This window comes from Uranotaenia lowii, chromosome 2 (assembly GCF_029784155.1).
Source record: "Uranotaenia lowii strain MFRU-FL chromosome 2, ASM2978415v1, whole genome shotgun sequence".
Lineage (NCBI taxonomy): Eukaryota > Metazoa > Arthropoda > Insecta > Diptera > Culicidae > Uranotaenia > Uranotaenia lowii.
The window spans coordinates 221,679,383-221,699,981 of record NC_073692.1 but is presented as its reverse complement, the minus strand read 5'-3'; the positions used below and the strand labels follow the sequence as shown (position 1 = coordinate 221,699,981).

Genomic DNA, 20,599 nt, shown 5'->3' with positions numbered 1-20,599 from the left:
TTAAATATCTCTGTAAAAATGATAAGGAGATTCCTTTTTTTGTGAAAAATTAATACTATAGGAAGTACGAAACAAATCCTCATGAAAATTTATTTAAGAAAATACGCACTTTCGTAGAAAAGCGTAGTTCTCATTATATGCCTCGGGTGCTCGTTATGCCCTCATCTCCCCTATATTTTTTAAATCAGCCATTCCAATAACAAATAGTCAAAAAGCAGCGTTTTCTTACTGTCAAATGAGTTTGAAAAAAAAAAACAATTTCAAATCTGTCCACGTGGACATCCGGGGAGGGGGGTAGGGGTTTGCCAAATGTCCACGCTTGTCCACGGAGGGGGAGGGGGGTGTCGAAAATCTCATTTTTCTGTCCACGTGGTATCTGAACGGCCCCTTGTCAATTTCAGAACTTTTTTTTGGCTCTTAACCTTAAAGATCTTCAAACTTTGTTATCCGATTTGTTTCCGTGTATCTCTGAAGTGTTTCTCCTACTGCTGCATGGGTCAGTTTTATACCAGTGCTTTGCAGGGCTGTCCATTTCCGGTTCGAAGCTGTCAAAACGAAGCGGCACCAGTCGTCCATTTCCTATTTCTTTTACTTTGTGTATGGTGTCAGAGAAAGGTGAGTTTGTGCGAGCTGTTCGGGAAAAATTGTGAATTTCTGCGGTGAAGTGTTACTATTTTGCCTTAATAAGTTGATTTTCAGCAAATAGAAGTGATCGCTATCCACCTCATCCGATTTAAATTCGGATTTTAGTGAATTTTAGGTGTTAAATCTGATTGTTAGCCAAATGGCGTTCATGGCAAAACATGCGTAGGCTACAGAAGTGAAGTACAGGAACTTTTGCTTCGAAAAGCTTATCGGGGATTCTGTGAAGAATATACTGATGTGTTGAGGATCTTTTGTAAAAAAGTTGTCAATTGATTCCCGTTGTTTCCAATTCTATTTGGTGAGTACTGGCTTTATTTACTCTAATTCGGGTATACTTTTTTACTTAAGTGAAACATGTCGAATATTCAGATGCAAATCCCCTCAGAAGATTCTTGTAACGTGCTGAGATGTGTGGTATCGCTAGATCGAATGGATAAAACTAAAAGCAACACCAAACTGGATGAAAGTTCCGAGAAAACCACGTTAGTAGTTTTGACAGGGTGATGGGCTCCCAGCATGTTGGTGGTTATGTATTTTATACATACAGTAGAACTTCGCTAACTCGAGAAAATTTGGGATGAACAACCTCGGTTTACACGAAATACATTGAAAACTCTATCCTTGATTTTTTTTATTCATAATATGTGTATTAGGTCAAACCTTGATTTTGTACAACGGTTACATGCAACTTTAAGGCTACCGCATTTTCGAATAATAAAATAAATCAAATTTGGCTCTTAACCTTAAGATTTTTAAACCAATTTGAAGATTTTTTCTTTGAAAAATCTTTGAATCAAAATCCTAATGCTTTAATACAAAAGCAATTTCTTGCAAAGCTGTTTCGTTTTCTTATGTCATTTAGATTTAAAAGTATTTATTCATTGAACCATTTACTTTTTATTCCAATTAGAAGAAATATTTTCTGTTCTTCCGAAGTTCCTATAATCCTAAAAATCTTAAATTCAGTTTTATTCACAAACTTTACACACATACTGGTTCACTATATTTGAATCATCCGATCCTTATTTTCGGACAAATCCTAAGTTTGTCATTTTGGCCTAAGGGCATTCTACTTGGGCCGCTATGTAGACTTCCGGAAGCAACTCCGATTTCTGGCTTTAGTAGCCATCCAACTGTTGATTGCCGCTGAGGATCGGGCCGAATATAATTAAACCGCTGGATTTGGGACGGAATCAGCTATGGTCCTGTAACAATGCAAGAGTTTATATAAAATCTTAAATATTCACTTTTAGATTAATGGATTAACATACGCTTACCATTCTTCATCCTGAATCCTATTCTAGCAGAGAAATTATTCCTTTCTGTTGGTTGAAAGAAAATTTACTTTGCTTCAATAAAAATATGCAGTTGAACAATTTTCTTTTCAATCAAAGAATTTGTTTGAAATGGGAGTCCAAAATTATTCGATTCAAAAAATTAATTCTTTCTTTCAAAAATTATTCATTTCAATCAAAACTATATCATTGATACAAAGAAAACAGAGGTTTGATTAAAAAAATGAATGTTTTGAATCAAAGTCAGTGTTTCAAAATCCAAGTTTTCTCTGCGTGTACTATACCTACAATATGATGATTTTAATTTAGATGAGAAAATTATATATTCACCTTGAACTACTTCAATGCGCAAATTTTGTTTGTTATCCCAAGCTCACTTAACTTTTAATAGACTCGTTTCCGGCAAATTATATTAACGAAATAAAAAGGGAAGAGCAATCCAAAGTTTTCAATAAATCAAGGTTAAACCACCTATATCTTAAATTTTCAATGAAAAACATACCACACATCCTGTAAGTTTCGAGGTCTTCAGGTGATCTGAGAATTCGAATGTTTCACAAAAGTAATTATTATCAGGACAAAGCAATAGACGTTTTGGTTCACTCGCTCCACTTAGCATAAACATCGGCCTTATCGAAGCTAGAATAATCGGCATTGATCCGATATTCTAGTCAAAACATGGCCCAGATTAAAAAACAGGCTTGTCGACGGTCATTGAGCATTCACAATTCATGAAGCATCAATAACATTTTTGATGAGCTACAATCGAAATGTTATTTGTTTTGTCTCTGATACCAAGTTTCAAGATTTTTTTGCACTGCTTGTTAGTCGAATACGAATAATGTAAACTTTTTCGTTCTAGCTCCCTGACCGCACCGACACAGCACCAACATGCCGCAGAACGAATATATCGAACGTCACATCAAGCTGCATGGCCGGCGACTTGATTATGAGGAACGTAAGCGGAAACGCGAGGCTCGTGAGCCTAAGAAGCGTGCGGCTATGGCTCGTAAGCTGCGCGGCATCAAGGCCAAACTGTTCCAGAAGGAACGACGTAACGAAAAGATTCAGATGAAAAAGAAGATTCAGGCTCATGAAGAGAAAAAGGTTAAGAAAACGACCGAAAAGGTTGAAGATGGGGCCATTCCTACTTACCTGATGGATCGAGGAATCCAATCCAGCGCCAAGGTACTGTCCAATATGATCAAACAGAAGCGCAAGGAGAAAGCCGGAAAGTGGGACGTTCCTATTCCGAAAGTAAGAGCGCAATCAGATGCCGAAGTGTTTAAAGTCATTCGAAGTGGCAAAACAAAGAGGAAAGCTTGGAAGCGAATGGTCACGAAAGTAACCTATGTTGGTGAAAATTTTACTCGTAAGCCACCGAAATTCGAGCGATTTATCCGACCCATGGCACTTCGTTTCAACAAAGCGCACGTAACGCATCCGGAACTGAAGGCAACCTTCCATCTTCCCATTATTGGCGTTAAGAAAAACCCATCCTCCCCGATGTACACCAGCCTTGGGGTCATAACTAAGGGTACCGTGATCGAGGTCAACATCTCAGAGCTTGGTTTGGTAACACAATCCGGCAAAGTTGTTTGGGGAAAATACGCCCAAGTAACGAACAACCCCGAAAACGACGGATGCATCAACGCTGTGTTATTAGTATAATCTTTTTCCAGTATGATCCATTATTCATATCTCAAGTCTGCTGTCTAGTATTTAAGGTTGCGTCGATATTTTTTCTGTACAAATCCAAAGCAAATATAGCTTAGGTCATGTATTTTTACAAAACCAAATTATGTTTTTATTCTGTCATCGCTATCGTTTGGAATCAACTTATGTAAAAGGCAAAATAGGACAACACTTCCAGGTCAATCTTTAGACGAATTTAACTATTTATTTCTAACAAAAACAATAGGACATCCGGGATGCAGATCTTCGTCAAAACCCTAACGGGTAAGACCATCACCCTCGAGGTCGAACCGTCTGATACTATCGAAAATGTCAAGGCTAAAATCCAAGACAAGGAGGGTATCCCACCAGATCAGCAGCGTTTGATCTTCGCCGGAAAGCAGCTTGAAGATGGCCGCACCCTGTCCGACTACAACATTCAGAAGGAATCAACCCTTCACTTGGTGCTGCGCCTTCGTGGTGGAGCCAAGAAACGCAAGAAGAAGAATTACTCCACCCCCAAGAAGATCAAGCACAAGAGGAAGAAGGTCAAACTTGCTGTGCTGAAGTACTACAAGGTAGGAAAAATCATTTTTTCGACCTTACTCTGAATCTAATACATACTCCATTATTTCTCAGGTTGACGAAAACGGCAAGATCCACCGGCTGCGACGTGAGTGCACTAGTGAAACCTGCGGTGCCGGTGTTTTCATGGCTGCCCACGAAGATCGTCACTACTGTGGCAAGTGTAACCTGACTCTGGTCTATTCCAAGCAGGAGGACAAGTAAAGAGGAACACATCGAGGATGCCGATCACTGGAGTTGTAGCTAATTAGTTGGCAATCGCGAATACAGTGTTTAACCCCAAACATCTTATGGAGATCCATTTGTGATTGTCAGCTTTTTATTTCGACCATTAACATCAGGGGTTGCTACTTCTGTAGATTACATTTTGTGCGTCAGGATCTCCATTACTATGGTTAAGAAATACGATAAAATACAAAACTTCTGTTGTATTACAAATCAATTTTCTCCGATTTTCTGATTTCGATGACATTCTTATCCAACTGGTTTTCGACTTTAATATCATGGTTATAATCTTTCGAAAAATCTCTTATAGCTCTGCGTAAAAATATTCGTGATCGTATACCTAGCTCTATTTCCACAGCCTAAGATTGTTCTTAATCGCTTAGTACTTCGTTATAATCAGTGGTAACACGTAATCGATGCACTTAAGCGATTTTTTAAGGGATTTCAATCAAGATGATTTATCCCAATTTGAAGTGATTCCAGGAAGCTGAAAAATTATAAGGATTAGAGATATACTGAATGTGGTATGGATGGATGTGGTATCGAATATTGACCTTTTCAACTATTCAGCCAAACGAATATTCTATAAAGTTTTTATAATAAAAAACAAAAAATAATCTCCATTTCTTCCATTTTAAGCTCTCATGTTTTTGAATCGATTATCTTCAACCAGATGATGCAGATCTTTTTTCAAATAGGGGTCTTTGATATTTATTCAAAATGTCACTAATAATCGAAAGGACATCAGATTACTTGTCATCGGATTTATACAAAATTTTATTCAAAGAAGTTGTAAATTTCATTCTGTTGACAATAATTGCCTCGCTCTACTCTATTTTAAAACAATTTGAAATGGTATATTTTAATCAGAAGTGAATTCTTTTCCCTATTCGTGTAGATTTCTTGCATGCAAGGCACCGGTATAATTAAATTCCAGTAAGAATTTCATTTTCATCTATTGGATTTATGCTGCATGGGGGTGTTTTGCATGCAAAAAGATGAATTCATCCCTGATGGTGGAGGGACAAAAACAAAAAAAATCAATCAGCTGTCAAGTTGTGAAAATTCTTATCAGTGTTGTGACCAGAAAATTTTCATCAATCCAATATTTTTACAATTGTTTCAGCTTAATTGTTGCAGTTAAAGCTAAAACCGCTAAACCCAATATATATTGGGCTAGACCACTGGTGGAATCTTTAAGTTGGGAAAAATACGTGAGATAACTTCAGATTTTGTGAAAAACAAAACTCGGATCGATACCTTAAGTATCGTCACAGACTAGGAACAGAAAAAAACAACAATGGTTGGTTAAAAGATCTTGAATTGGGAACTAAAATTAAACTATTGTTACAAAACAACTGGTAAATCAGAAATTTGAATAATTAAAGGATACGAAAAAGATCGTCAAAATGTTGAACACTAATCTAGTTGTTCCGGTAGTTTTGTGGGGTCCCAACACTCCCACGCACTGTGTTTCTAGTGTGTTTTTATCCCGGGACCAGAAAATTCTTGTAACCGGTTGCTATGACGGTCAAATATGCCTTTGGTAAGTAGTTTTTTCAAATTTATTACATTCAAGACATTAATACAACTGCTTTATGTTTCACAGGCAAGTTGATCCGGAGACGTTGCAGATGACGCCACGATGTCTACTGGTGGGTCACACGGCTCCAGTCTTGTGTCTGACGCGAGCTTCTATTATTCAGGACAATAATTTCCTGGTGAGCTCATCGGAAAATGGCGAAATGTGCACCTGGGACCTAGTGGATGGCAAGTGTACTGAAAGTATTAAATTGCCTCAAGTCCATACTAATATCCAGGCGTACCATATGGCCAATTGTGACGACATCCGCTTGTTCTGCAATGGATACTATGCGGAAATCATGGTAATGGACCCCTTCAGTCTTGAAGTTCTATTCAGTTTGAGCTCTAAGGTCAACCCAGACTGGATTTCTGCCCTACACGTGCTTCGTCCGTCGAAGCGCAAGGACGATGTTGTTTTGGCCATCACCACTACTGGCACTGTGAAGGTTTGGACGCTGATCGGGAATGAAAACAAATATTCGGAGCCAATCTACGAGAATGAATCCAAGCAAATACGTTGCTTGAATGCCATTACTATGAATTGTTGCTCTCAAAACCAGCGCACTGTTCTTATAGTGTGTGCTAAATATTGGCAAATCTACGACGCAGGAGATTTCACTGTTTTATGTAGCGTCATTTCACCTTCGGGTGAACGTTGGATGGGAGGAGATTTCTTATCTAACGATAGGGTAATCCTCTGGTCAGACGAAGGCAAAGGTTACATGTATCGCCTGCCTGCTAACAGTATTCCTGATAACAAAGATTTCCACGGACCATCTGTAGGGAAAGATTCTCCCTTCCTATACTGCGTCCTATCGCAAACTGGAGAAAAACCATTATCCTGTCCACCGACGATGAAACTGGTTACTTCAAATAGAGGAGGTAAAACACAGAAATATTTGCTGCGCGGGGACTCCGAAGGATTCATCAACATATGGGCTGTTCCGGACATTACAATGGAACAGATCAAACAAATGCAAAATGAAAAACGTTTACCTTCAAGTATGATATTCAAATAACTTAACTCTTCATTCTAAGTTAGTATTTTATCCTTATTTTAGCTTTACAATCTACGATTTGCACCAGCTTAGAAGAAGCCTGGAATCAAATGAATCCGCTTCCGGTTGGTATTCTGGATCAGCTTTACCGTAATAGCGACGAACCAATGATAAAACTGACGGCCAGCATCTATTTACCAATGCAAAGCCGTTTGGTGGTCGGTAGAGAAGATGGCAGCATTGTGATTGTTCCAGCTACGCAAACCGTCATGTTGCATCTCCTATATGGACAGCATCAGGAGTACAGCGGTAAGATTTATTTGTTTTATTTATAGTGGTAAGATATAGCTGAAAGTTGAAGTTTTGAAAATATTCACTTATATGACTAAACAAACTTTTTATTCTGGGTTTTCACTCAACAGATTGGCCTCGTCATCAAGTATTGAATGGGCACAGCGGTCGTGTAAACTGCTTACTTTGTCCGTCACTTGCAAATACACGCTACGACAAATCACATCTAGTATCTGGTGGCGTTGATTTTGCCGTTTGCTTGTGGGACTTGTACAGCGGTCAACTTATTCATCGGTTTTGCGTGCACGCCGGTGAAATAACTCAATTGTTGGTACCCCCACCAACATGCAGTGTAAGTGTCCTTCAAAATTGTGCATTGTAAAGAGACTACAAATATTTTTTTACAGCCCAGAATATTAAAGTGTATCTGCTCGGTGGCTTCAGATCACTCTGTGACGCTGCTCAGTCTACAGGAACGAAAATGTGTTACCCTGGCTAGTCGCCATCTGTTTCCAGTTGTATCAATCAAGTGGAGACCATTGGATGATTTTCTCATCGTTGGCTGCTCAGATGGCACAGTTTACGTTTGGCAAATGGAAACCGGACATCTCGATCGAGTACTTCAAGGTACAACAAACTGTAACATCACTCATGTGCTCCTGCTAATTCAATAATATTTTTTTCTTCTGTAATTTCAGGCATTTTAGCTGAGGAAGTTATGAACGCATGTGATGAAAATACCGGAGATACCGGTAGCAGCGCAGGATCTACTTCAGATATGGGTCTTGCAAATCCAGCCGTTCACTTCTTCAGGTGCTTTATCAAAATATTAATTCATTACAATGTCGATAAACCTATCCTTATTTCTCAGAGGTTTACGCCACCGGAACTTTAACGCAATAAGACATGCAACGCAACGAGGTATACATCAGTTGCAACAACTGCATGCCCATAACAATCAGCATGGAGACTTCCTAATGAAGAACAGGAGCAGTCCTCTAATAATCCAAGGACTACGTACGAACCCGAAAGGTTAGTTGAAGGTTCCGAGTCTAGCACGCTTCTCGTTTAAATATTTTTAATTTGTTTCAATAGATGCCGAGAGCCATATTTTGTTTTTCGATATCGAAGGGTTAATCTTTGAACTCCATGCTGAAGAGTACGCTGCCATGAGTCCCAGTACTTTAGAGGTAAATAATTTTAAAATTTGTGCTCATAATTACGTCTAATTCGACTATATTGACAGGCTGAAGGGCTTTTAATTCCTGCTGGCGCAGAAGCTCATCCTTCCGAAGCTGGTAAAAAGATCTCGGGTAAGTACATCATTGAAATAGAGCATTAAAAAGCTTTTCAATATGAAAACATTGATAATTGTGAACCGTTTGTATTTTTCTTCTTTCACGCTACGTCTAAATTGCTAATATCTCGTCAAAACCTCGTACATCATCTAAAATAACTTACTCAACAACACCTAACAACCTAAATGATCAGAATTCTTTGGACGCGTTAAGAACAAAGCTGGTGACATGGAAAAAATTCTAAAAGAAAAAGATAAACACGGTTTGTGCTCAATAGTAGACCACTTATTTGGCATATGCACACTGCTTTTAGAGTAGGGCTGATAGCTAACTGTAGCAATAGAGTTTCCATTTCTCCCTAGTATCTACACTTTAGTTAAAAAATATGTTATTCACATTTGACAGATAATTCTGATTTCACTAACAACATTTTGTTGGTCCGACAAAAACACTTCGACATAACAAAAAAACAGGAAATCGTTCATTAAATCCCACTTTCCTTCTACTAAGTTTTGATTTTGTAATTACTTGCATGAAGACTTAAGCTAATGGTTGTAAACTTATAAGTATAACCGTTAGTTGTTTCACCCACATCCACCATTTATGCTATCATCCAAATTGTTTTTTTTATGTAATACCAAAATTTACGCGGTGGACGAAGGTTATTTCGCTAGCTTCTCAATGTTTTCCTATTATTTTAAATCCAGTTTATGCCTCCTTAACAGTCCTACATTTAAGAAGCTCGAGGTTTTGTTGCTATGTCTATATTCACAAAAAATGATAAGAATCCAATTTTGATTAACTAAATAGAAAATAAAACATTTTAGAATTTAATGTATTCAAACAAAATAGTTTGAACGAAAATTTGTTCATTTATTACCAACAAGTACCTATAATTAGTTTTTTTTTTAACAATAAGAAACAAAGTGAAATAGTCATGGTTCCCCCAGACCGCAAATGTAGTAGACTGCCGATGCTGGCAAGTCTGTCCGATATGGGAAAACAACGAAACGAGATAAACGGCTTTAAAGATTTTTATCAACTTTCGTGGATTTCTCGGTTGAAACTTTACCTTTTCTATTTCTTTCTCCACAGATATTAAGATTGTTGTAAAATTTCGTCCAATGTTTTTTTCTGCTTAGGAATATGCCGATGCAGAGGAGAAAATAATGATGACCTTGCGAATATATTTCGCATGTGTATTAAATGTATCCGCAAAGCTGTCCCATATTCAGCTATTCTTTTGTAACTTGATCATTTGGTTCCCTCTATCTGCGCTATATTATTAACTTTATTGGCTGTTTACTGATGAAAATAAGTTCGAATGATGTTCAGGACGTATCTCGATAAAGATAACGTAAGTTTATCATAAAGGGTGTCCTCGATGAAATTGCCACTCTATAAAATTGTTAATGTTTTTGAAGTTTGACGCTTTTTGGCTTGAGGAGCTCAGCCTCACCTCATATTCGCCATTAGCTATTTTTTGTAGAAACGAGCTATGTTGGCAGTATGAAACTGCTCTTACTTTTTAACCGTTGGGTACACACTTAATCTTTTCTCCTGTGGTCAGGAGGATTTCGTCCTGTATTTTCAACAGCTGAAATTACAGGACGATTTCAGGACAGCAAAACAGCTCAGGAAAACAACTGTCAAATTGTCCTGTAGGCTCGCAACGGCTTTCTCCTGTGATTTGCAGATCGTTTTCGGACTTTCCCGTAGGTTCAGGTTTGTTTTCTTTCGATGTTTACATTGAAACAGGAATTGAATTATGCAGAGAATTAAAAAATATAATATTTTCAAAATCAATAAACTTTTATTATTCTTTATGAGAAGCAGTATAATATTAGAAAAAGTTTTATTCATAAAATAACGACGTCGGTGCTGGTCTCATTGGCACGTTCATAAGAATTCATATCGGTATCGAATTTTGAATACGGCGAATGCGCCAACTGTAAACAAATCCAGATAATCACATAAATGCGTTAAACTATTCATTTTACATCCGAAAATATGATCTCCTTTCAATTTTTCTTATTTTAGTGAAGTTAAATTTAATTTTTTAAATAAGGCGAATAGCTTTTTTTTATGAGTGTGTAATCCCACAGTTCATTCGCCCATTTCCCCTCAAAATTTCCCCGCGAACAAAAGGGCCAATAGTTATTTCGAGATGGAAAAAGGGCATTGAAGTTTTCGAAAAAAAAATTTCCAGGACGAGGAGATGCACAAATCAGTATTTATAAGATCGTTGAATGTGCTAATGTGTTAACGTGATCATTTGGACCCGCTTTCAAGCCGAAATTTGCTTGAATTTGGCTTCTTTAATGAGTGATCCAAAAGGCGAATAGTCATTCTGCAATTCAAAAGGGCACTCCAATTTGGCGAATGAACAAAATGAGAGCACCAGTCTGTGGTAAAAGGGCCCACAGTTGTATTTATTAATTTTTTGTGGTAATTAGTACGGAAAAGCTATATTTATCGATCGGGTGTTGAAATTAAACCAATTTGAAAGCATTTTAGCGACTTCTTTAGGAAAATGATTGTACGCAGCTAAATAGGAAATTGATTTTATTTTCTGAAACTTGGAATGCGTTTTTCTCAAAACAAAGGTCTTGGCGCATTCGCCGTATTCAAAATTTGATACCGATATATTTCGCCTGCAAACAAAGAATGAAAAAATGTCGATTCTCAGTCATTTAGGGTTAATTTTGAAAAACTTACCAGCTCAACCATATGTTTGACGGTGAAAAACTGGGCTGCGAGTTGAACGTCGAAGAACCATTCGCCGGGCAGTTGATTTTGTGGTTTATAACTGCGCCGGAGGATCCTCCGGGGAGAACTGTTCCTCTAGCACTGTTTCCAGAAACTCCGCTTTTTCGAGTAGAGGCCTAAACACATGACGCACGTTGTATTTAGAAGAAATGAATCATTGTTAGATGTACAGAAATATTTTAAATTAAAGTCACATACTTCCACTTCCACGATGAAACCGACAGCAAGCAAATGAAAGCGCAACAAAAACACATTTCGAAACCACAACTGTTATTTTAGCAACGTCGTGAGATACAGGAGATTTCTATTCTGATTTTTTTTCGTTTTCCTGAACCCTCGAAAGGAAATCCTTTCGAATTTCTGGATTCAGGGTTTGTCACGTGATTCGATTAGCTATCAACCCGTGGCGCAGGAAAATGCTTGTTTTTGACAGTTCCAAGTGTCATTTTGAGCTGTTTTCCTGAAATTCAGAGGATCATGATCCCGAGCGGAATAATTGCAATCTTAGTGTGTAGAATTTAATAAAAATTTGGGTGGATTTAGTTCATAGTGCATTGTTTACATCCTGCAAATTTTAAAGTCCTGTGATCAAAACTCGCGGAAATGGAGTCAAAAGAACAGTTCGTGCGTGTTAAAATCTTGCGCATTCATCACGAGAACAAGGATCTCTCGCATCGTTCCACCACTAAAACATTGGAATCGCCAATTCCACGATGTCGCGAGTGATTAAGCGGTTCGAGGAACGTTTGACCACCGATTGGAAGCCCAGAAGTGAAGGAAAAAGTATTCCATACAACACCAAAAATCACAACCGCGTAGTTGGGGCCTTTAACCGAAACCCGAACGCTTCCGTTCGGGATATTGCTAAGAAGCTGCATCTAAGTCGAAGTTTCGTCCTGAAGGCCAAAACTATTTTATTTATTTACATAGTATTCCGTCTCACGACATAACTTGACGAACATAATTCCTAAAATTCACTCGGTCCATGGCAACCGTTCTCCAATTTCTCGGGCAGCCCACGTTCGCCAGATCACGCTCCACTTGGTCTAACCACCTCGCTCGTTGCGCCCCCGCTCGTCTTGTTCCTACCGGTTTGTAGCGAACACCTGTTTTGCAGGACAGTCATCCGGCATTCTCGCAACATGTCCCGCCCAGCGTATCCGGCCAGCTTTCACCACCTTCTGGATACTGGGTTCGCCGTAGAGTCGCGCGAGCTCGTGGTTCATTCTTCGCCTCCACACTCCGTTCTCCTGTACGCCGCCAAGGATGGTTCTTAACACTCGTCGCTCAAATACTCCGAGTGTACGCAGGTCCTCCTCGAGCAATATCCATGTCTCGTGCCCGTAGAGAACAACCGGTCTAATGAGCGTCGTATACAGGTTACACTTCGTGCGAGGGATAAGTCTTCTCAACCGCAGTTTTTTGTGGAGTCCATAGTAGGCACGACTTCCGCTGATAATTCGCCTCCGGATCTCACGGCTGGTGTCATTGTCTACGGTCACCAGTGAGCCGAGATAGACAAAGTCTTCGACAATCTCCAGCTCGTCGCCGTCGATCGTGACCTTGTTATTACTAGACAAGCGGGTTCGGTCGGTTACGGATCCGCAGGCCAGCATGTACTTCGTCTTGGACGTATTAATCATCAACCCAATCCTTCCTGCTTCGCGTTTCAGTTTGCGGTAGATCTCCCCTACCGCCGCAGATGATCTGCCGACTATATCAATGTCATCGGCAAAGCAGATAAGTTGACTGGATCTGTTGAAAATCGTGCCCCGCATTTCGCCCATCGCTCGTCGAATAACACCTTCTAGCGCCACGTTGAACATCATGCAGGATAGACCATCACCTTGTCGAAGCCCCCTGCGCGATTCGAATGAACTTGACAATTCACCCGAAATCCGCACACAGCACTGCGTTCCATCTATCGTCGCCTTGATCAGTCTGATCAGCTTCCCGGAAAAGCCGTTCTCGTCCATGATTTTCCATAGTTCGTTATGGTCGATCGTGTCGTATGCGGCTTTGAAGTCGATGAATAGATGGTGCGTAGGAACCTGGTGTTCACGGCATTTTTGGAGGCTTTGCCGTAATGTGAATATCTGGTCCGTCGTAGACCGTCCCTCCATGAAGCCGGCCTGATGACTTCCCACGAATCTGTTTGCTTGTGGCGTTAGGCGTCGTAGACCGTCCCTCCATGAAGCCGGCCTGATGACTTCCCACGAATCTGTTTGCTTGTGGCGTTAGGCGGCGGAGTAGGATTCGGGACAACACTTTGTAGGCGGCATTGAGGACAGTGATCGCTCGGTAGTTCTCACAGTCCAATTTGTCGCCCTTCTTGTAGATGGGCATATTATCCCCTCCTTCCACTCCTCGGGTAGCTGTTCTATGTCCCAGATCCGGACTATCAACCGGTATAGGCAATCGGCCAACCTGTTCGGGCCCATTTTGATGAGTTCAGCTGCGATGCCATTCTTCCCAGCCGACTTGTTTCTATTCAGCTGGCGAATGGCTTACTTAACTTCACTCATCGTTGGGAGTGGCTCCTCTTCGTCGTTGGCTACGCCGGCGATGTACCTTCCCCCACCGTCTTGATCTCCTGCATGTGCGCCGTTCAGGTGTTCATCGAAGTGCTGCTTCCACCTTTTGATCACCTCACGATTGTCCGTCAGGATGCCTCCGTCTATATCCCGGCACATTTCGGCTTGCGGCACGAAGCCTTTGCGGGATGCGTTGAGCTTCTGATAGAACTTTCGTGTTTCTTGGGAACGATGCAGCTGCTCCAGCTCCTCGAGCTCCTCCTCCTCTAGGCGGCGCTTTTTCTCCTGGAAAATTTGGACTCGCTGCCTCTTCCGCTGTCGGTGATTTTCCACATTACGACGGGTGCCTCTTTGGACTACTGCCGCCTGCGCGGCATTCTCTTCGTCCATCACCCTCTTACACTCCTCATCGAACCAGCCGTTCCGTCGAGATCGCTCCACATAACCGATGACGTTCTCCGCAGCACTGTTGATGGCTGTTTTGATGGTATCCCAACAGTCCTCGAGAGGGGCTTCGTCAAGCTCGCCCTCTGCCGGCAACGCTGCTTCGACCGATAGCGCGTAGTCTGCCGCGACCTCAGGTTGCTTCAGTCGCGCGATATTTAACCGAGGCGGGCGCCGGTTTCGCGTGTTGTTTACTACGGAGAGTTTTGGGCGCATCTTCACCATCACCAGATAATGTTCCGACTCGATGTTGGCGCCCCGACAGGATCTGACGTCGATGATGTCCGAGAAGTGCCGGCTGTCGATCAAAACGTGGTCGATCTGTGATTGAGTTTGGTACGGTAATCTCCAGGTGTACTTGTGTGGGAGGCGGTGCTGAAAAAAGGTACTACGTACGGCCATTCGTTTGGAGGCGGCGAAATCAATAAGTCTGAGGCCGTTTTCGTTGGTCAGCTGGTGCGCACTGAACCTTCCAATTGTCGGTTTGAATTCCTCCTCCTGGCCGACCTGTGCATTGAAATCCCCGATGACGATCTTGATATCATGTTTTGGGCAACGGTCGTATTCACACTCCAGCTGCGCGTAGAATTCGTCTTTGTCGTCACCAGTACTTCCGAGGTGAGGGCTGTGCACGTTGATGCTGATGTTGAAGAACCGACCCTTGATTCTCAACCGGCACATTCGTGAGTTGATCGGCCACCACCCGATCACGCGCTTTTGCATCTTTCCCATCACTATAAAAGCTGTTCCAAGCTCGTGTGTGTTGCCGCAGCTCTGGTAGATGGCACGACCATCTGGGTACGTTCGTACCGAGGAGCCCTTCCAGCATACCTCCTGCAGTGCTACGATGTCGAATTTGCGGCTCTTCAATTCGTTGAAGAGCACGTGGGTACTGCCCACAAAATTTAGAAATCGGCAGTTCCATGTTCCAAGTTTCCAATCGCTAGTCCCTTTTCGTCGCGTGGGTCTTTGCCGATTTCCATCCGAAATTTGTTGTTCGTTGTTCGTTGCTTATGTTTTTTTGTAGTCACGGGCTCGCAAGGCCCGCAGCTAACCCCACTATCTCGCAGGAGGACCGTCGTGATGTTGCTGTTTTGGATCCCGAACACCACCAGGACGTTGTTGCACTCCGCACGCCGCCCCTGACATGGAGAACAGACGCGTACGAAGCCCCCTGACTCAGTCTGCATGCGACCAAAGCATCCACCGGGGTTGGGTACCCGATCTCCGCTAAGGTTGCTCGCACCCCAGCCAGCACCACGGAGAGGTAGAGAATCGGAGTTGCAGACAAGAGGTGATATGACCACTACCCGAAGGTTGGGTGTATGGGGTCTCGAGTTGCACATTGTCTACCGTTCACTAGCCAAAAGGCCGAAGGCCAAAACTAATGCTGGGCTTCGAACGTTCAAGGTACAAAAGGCCCTGTTCTGTGGCGGATTCCGGAGGTTGAAGTCAGGTTCAGTAAACAAATCCTCAAAATTTATCGTGAGACAATTTAAAGCTACAATTTATTTTGGTATTAATAATAATAATAATAATCAAGCCCTATTACTCTAACTTACATTACAAGTTTCTCCCTGATTCTATTAATTTTCCGTCCAAAACCACAGTTCTTAGATGGGCGCTTAGTCCTGAATAAAATGTTCATCAAATTCTGCTTTAAGTACAATTAAAAGTGACTTACGGTAAGTTCTCAATGAGATGTACTTGAATGTTGTCAATTCAAACGGCTTCCTTCAGTCATCAACCTATTCGAATGAAATATTTTGTCTCAATGTCATTGTTTTGTTCGTATTTAACATCTACTCACGGTACGTCTTCAAATACAGTTGGTCACCACAATACTATTAGTCGACCAATCAGTCGGAACGATAATTTGTCCTATCTTAGAAAAACTAATATTAAAATATCATTCGAATTCACATTTAAAATATATTACAATTTCCTTACACGTCTCTCTAACACAATTTTTACAATCACAATGGAATTCTTGCACTAGCTCTTTTCGCTTTCTTTTATATTTCCAACGAACTATTTCCAAAATGGTACATTCGCCATTCTCTTAAAAACAACCTTTCTAAACATGTCAGCGCCCATGAACATAAACATCGCAAACAGCTGATACAATATTTTTCTAGTGTTCCCTTTATCTCATTCTGTTTTCCGCTTGTCCCGCACGGTGGTCAAAAAGTGCTTGCAACATCCTCCCCCGCGTAAGCCCTGAAGTTGACTAGCAGGGGTAAACTTCTGGGCTTACTCCTCAATAATTTCAAGCACTGCTAACTTCGCGACAGGTCTCTTCCGTTCTCCTTTGTCGGTTTTTACTGTTGCTGATCGCACCCGACCGTCAGATCCTTCAAACACCTTGGTCACCAATCCTCGTTTTCGATGATTGTCCTCCATAACGAAGACTAAATCTCCTGGTTTAATTTGTCTACTTTCGTTGAACCATTTTGGTCGTTTGTTTAGTCCCGGAAAATACTCGCGACACCATCGTTCCCACATCTTATCTGCGAGCTGTTGAGCTCGACAATATTTGCTCCTTAGTGCTGCTGCTGTTTCTACGGGATTTCGAGGTGGCAAACATTCTGCCGAGACTCCTTTTAAGAAATGATTCGGGGTTAATGCAGCCGGATCATCTATGGAATTTGTAGATACATAAGTTAATGGCCTCGAGTTGATTAAATCTTCAGCCTCAACCAGTGTTGTCAACAGGATTTCGTCTGTCAACCGACCACCGTCCAATAATGTATTTAAAGCTTCTTTCACTGAGCGAACCATTCGCTCCCATACCCCTCCCATATGAGGGGCCGAAGGTGGATTGAACGACCAACGTGTTCTTGCGTTTGTGAACGTGTCCGAACAATCTGCGTGAATTTTGTGGATTTCTGCATACAATTCTCTACTAGCTCCGATGAAATTTGTGCCATTATCCGAAAATATCTCAACTGGACTACGCCTCCTCTTCACGAATCGGCGGATTGCCATTTTGCACGACTCTGTTGTCAAGCTGTGTGCGACCTCCAAATGAACTCCTCGTGTTGTCATACACGTAAACAACGCAACCCAACGTTTCTCGCGTCTCCTTCCAACTGCAACTTCCAATGGTCCAAAATAATCAATGCCGACGAAAGAAAATGGTTCAGCTCCTGCCGCCATACGCTGTCTTGGTAAAGGAGCCATTCGTGGTATATGAGGTTTAGCTTTCCTAATCTTACACCACAAGCATTCACGGGAAACTTTTTCCACTATGGATCTCAAATTTCCTATATAGAAACGCTGACGTATCTCATTCACGACCATTTCTCTGCTACCATGAGCTGATTGTTGATGAAAATACTCGATTAACTTCCACGTAATCAGATGATTTTTAGGGAGAATGATTGGGAATTTAGAGTCGTACGCCATGTATTCTGCTGCTTCGGTTCTACCTTCCATGCGTATTACTCCGTATTCGTCCAAAAATGGTGATTTATCATACAAAGTGCTGGTTCGATCAAGTGGTATCTTCTCTTCTTTCGGTAATTTCTGATTTCTAGTCAAAGTGACGATCTCATCTCCGTATTCATCATTTTGAGCGATACGCCATAAACAGTTCTCTGCTAACATATACTCTTCTTGCCGAAGTGGAACAACAACGTTGGGAATCTTTGATTTTTTAGACATATCATCATTTGTTGGTAAAGCTTCAATCGGGTAGTTTTTCGCTAGCTTTCTGCAGTTCCCCATGTAACGATAAACTGTAGCGACCATTCGAACCAGGACATTCCAACGAGATATCTGATTTATACGATGAAACAGTCCTTCTGGCAGAAGTATCTCGTGGAATAACACTCGCGCTCGAAACTCTTCTTCAACGTTAATCAACGTTTGGCATTGATCGGGCCAATGCTCTTCCGTATCGTACAAGAAGTCAGGACCTTGAAACCAACGACTGCATGAATGGACTTCTGTTGCCTTTCCCCACTTCGTGATATCATCGGCTGGATTGTTCTTTGTCGGCACCCAACGCCAGTCTTCTGGGTTTGTTACAGATAATATTTGTCCAACACGATGCGCAACGAATTCCTTATACTTTTTGCGTTCGGATCTGACCCAAGAATATACAGCGCGAGAATCAGTCCACATTACCCTTTGGGTTATGAGGAAAGAGTGTGTTTCGCTTATCGATTTTGCCAATCGTGTGCCGAGTTCTGCAGCTTGTAGTTCTTTTCTAGGAACTGACATGTGTTGCAACGGGGAAACCTTAGCCTTAGCTTCGACGAAAGAACAGTGTATGGCTCCCTCATGTACGAATCTTAGATATGCCACACAGCCATAGGCATCTTCTCCTGCATCAGTGAAAATATGTAGCTGTACCGATTCATATGCTGAAGAGGGCATATTTCCCAAATAACATCGTGGTATGCGAACTTTCTCAATCAGTGGGAATAGACTAATCCACCTCAACCATTGCTTGAATTGATCCTCCTCCAGTTTATCATCCCAGCCGATACCACTACGCCACACGTCTTGCATTAATATCCTTCCGTGGATTAACAGTGGCGCCAGGAACTGCTTCGGGTCAAACATGCTCATAACACATCTTAGAGCTATGCGTTTTGTTGGCCATGCTCCTTCTGTCATATACGGCTCGAGATCCCTGTGCATTTCGGTGGAAAATTGAAAGGCATCTTCCTTGGGACTCCAGCTCACTCCTAGAACTCTCTCTACGTCACCACCTATTTTAATTAGCTTTACTTCACTTGATTCAGGAATCGAAGCCTCGAGTTTCTCTAGGACATTCACGGAGTTACTGACCCAATTTCTAATCTCGAATCCTCCGGCGGCGTGAACCGATTTGACACTTATTGCCCGTTCTACAGCTTCTTCCTCCGTATCTGTACTATCGAAATAATCGTCGATGAAGTGTTTGTTAACGATAGCCTCGACTGCTTCAGGACACTCATCCTTATGTTCGCGAGCATTCAGATTCTTGACAAACTGGGAAATGCAGGGCGAGCACCTAGCTCCAAATGTAACGACATCCATAACGTAAATTTGCGGTTCTTCGTAGGAATTCGATCGGTAAAGAAAGCGTTGAGCTTGTCGATCTTCTGCACGAATCTGTATCTGGTGAAACATTTGTCGTATATCACCGCCGAAAGCTATTTTCCTCTCTCGAAATCCATTGATCACAGCTGGCAACGAAGTGATCATATCTGGTCCTTTAAGCAGTTTATCATTTAACGACACTCCTTTCACCTTAGCAGCAGCATCCCAAATAAGACGAATCTTCCCAGGTTTCTTCGGGTGAGTTACGAAATTGAGTGGCAAATACCATACTTTCTCCGGCTTCGTTTCTCTAAGCTCGTTTTGCGTTATGCGATGCGCATAGCCTCTCGCTATATAATCCGCTATCTGCTCTTCAATTGCTTCCTTTACTCCCAGGTTTCGATTCATACGAGCTTCGAAACTACGCATTCGGTTCACGGCCATTTTGTAGCTCTCTGGGAAGGTTATTTTATCTTCTCTCCATAAAAGACCCGTCTCAAAACGCTCGCCTACTCGTCTTGTCGTTTTTTGTAGAATCTCTCGGGCCCGCAGATCTTCTTTCGTTTCAAGAGGTACAGGAGATACTCCAACAGCTTCGAGCTGAAAGTACTGTTTCAAAGCGTCGTTCATTTCGCGATCTGACTTGCAACATTTATCACAGTTGCAGCGATGGTGTCCCATGAAATTAACATTTGATATAACTCCTGGTCTTGGTCCATACAGTGTCCAACCAAGCTTGCACTGAACTGCTATGGGTTCACCAAGTTCCCCTACCCGGGATTCAAGCGGGGCAATCAAATGAATGTTGTTGATACCGATCAAAAGTTTTGGGGCAGACACACTATAGGTGGGGATTCTGATGTCTTCAAAATGCATGTACCTCTTTTCAAATTCAAATTCACTAAGTTCTTGCATTGGTAGGTCTAGATTTTTAACCGTTCTGGCATCAAGCAAATCATACTTCTTATCACTTCCTTTACCAGAAATCTTAAGAGTCAACTTTGACGATTCATTTTCAGTGGAACTCATTCCATTGGCCCAGGACATTTGTAATGGTTCTCGTTCTCCTTCCGCTCCTAACTGATTTGCTAATTCGTTGTCTATCAAAGTGATGGAAGAACCCTCATCGATAAGAGCCAATACATGGACTTGCTTCTCCAAACTGTATAGGGTTACTGGCATTATCCGATAGAGAACTGAGTGATCTGAACGATGATGGTTGT

The 20,599-nt window shown here is 41.6% G+C and overlaps 3 protein-coding genes across 8 annotated transcripts in view; all 3 read left to right on the top strand.

Moving 5' to 3' along the window:
• The first annotated feature begins 502 nt into the window (after nucleotides 1–502).
• On the top strand, nucleotides 503–4,641 carry LOC129747442 (ubiquitin-40S ribosomal protein S27a). Its single transcript, XM_055741672.1, has 3 exons — nucleotides 503–615; nucleotides 3,862–4,192; nucleotides 4,254–4,641. The coding sequence occupies exons 2-3, from the start codon at nucleotides 3,872–3,874 to the stop codon at nucleotides 4,401–4,403; spliced, it is 471 nt and encodes a 156-aa protein (XP_055597647.1). The 5' UTR covers nucleotides 503–615; nucleotides 3,862–3,871; the 3' UTR covers nucleotides 4,404–4,641.
• On the top strand, nucleotides 542–3,739 carry LOC129747441 (ribosome biogenesis protein NSA2 homolog). Of its 2 annotated transcripts, none has more exons than XM_055741670.1 (2): nucleotides 542–615; nucleotides 2,803–3,739. In XM_055741670.1, exon 2 carries the CDS (start codon nucleotides 2,832–2,834, stop codon nucleotides 3,609–3,611), a length of 780 nt encoding a protein of 259 aa, XP_055597645.1. In that variant the 5' UTR covers nucleotides 542–615; nucleotides 2,803–2,831; the 3' UTR covers nucleotides 3,612–3,739. The 2 variants fall into 2 exon arrangements, with proteins under 2 accessions (XP_055597645.1, XP_055597646.1); XM_055741671.1 differs by lacking the exon at nucleotides 542–615 and adding an exon at nucleotides 689–943.
• Nucleotides 4,642–5,477: 836 nt separating the features above from the next.
• The window catches only part of LOC129749391 (WD repeat-containing protein 7), a 39,335-nt gene continuing 24,213 nt past the window's right edge, over nucleotides 5,478–20,599 (top strand). For 3 of the 5 annotated variants that reach the window (XM_055744358.1, XM_055744357.1, XM_055744356.1), the window contains exons 1-9: nucleotides 5,478–5,970; nucleotides 6,034–7,010; nucleotides 7,070–7,315; nucleotides 7,429–7,649; nucleotides 7,705–7,924; nucleotides 7,996–8,110; nucleotides 8,169–8,329; nucleotides 8,393–8,487; nucleotides 8,544–8,610. In XM_055744358.1, coding sequence (XP_055600333.1) covers nucleotides 5,834–5,970; nucleotides 6,034–7,010; nucleotides 7,070–7,315; nucleotides 7,429–7,649; nucleotides 7,705–7,924; nucleotides 7,996–8,110; nucleotides 8,169–8,329; nucleotides 8,393–8,487; nucleotides 8,544–8,610 — 2,239 coding nt within the window. In that variant the 5' untranslated portion in view covers nucleotides 5,478–5,833. Of the gene's footprint in view, nucleotides 5,971–6,033; nucleotides 7,011–7,069; nucleotides 7,316–7,428; nucleotides 7,650–7,704; nucleotides 7,925–7,995; nucleotides 8,111–8,168; nucleotides 8,330–8,392; nucleotides 8,488–8,543; nucleotides 8,611–8,788; nucleotides 8,858–20,599 lie in introns of all 5 variants that reach the window. The other 2 variants (XM_055744355.1, XM_055744354.1) reach the window with 1 other exon arrangement.

What these genes read in the sequence shown, in the direction of transcription:
- LOC129747441 (XM_055741670.1), top strand. Translation starts at nt 2,832, where the DNA reads ATGCCGCAGAACGAATATATCGAACGTCACATCAAGCTGCATGGCCGG.
- LOC129747442 (XM_055741672.1), top strand. Translation starts at nt 3,872, where the DNA reads ATGCAGATCTTCGTCAAAACCCTAACGGGTAAGACCATCACCCTCGAG. An exon ending in CTGTGCTGAAGTACTACAAG is followed by an intron (nt 4,193 to 4,253) that starts GTAGGAAAAATC and finishes ATTATTTCTCAG; the next exon opens with GTTGACGAAAACGGCAAGAT.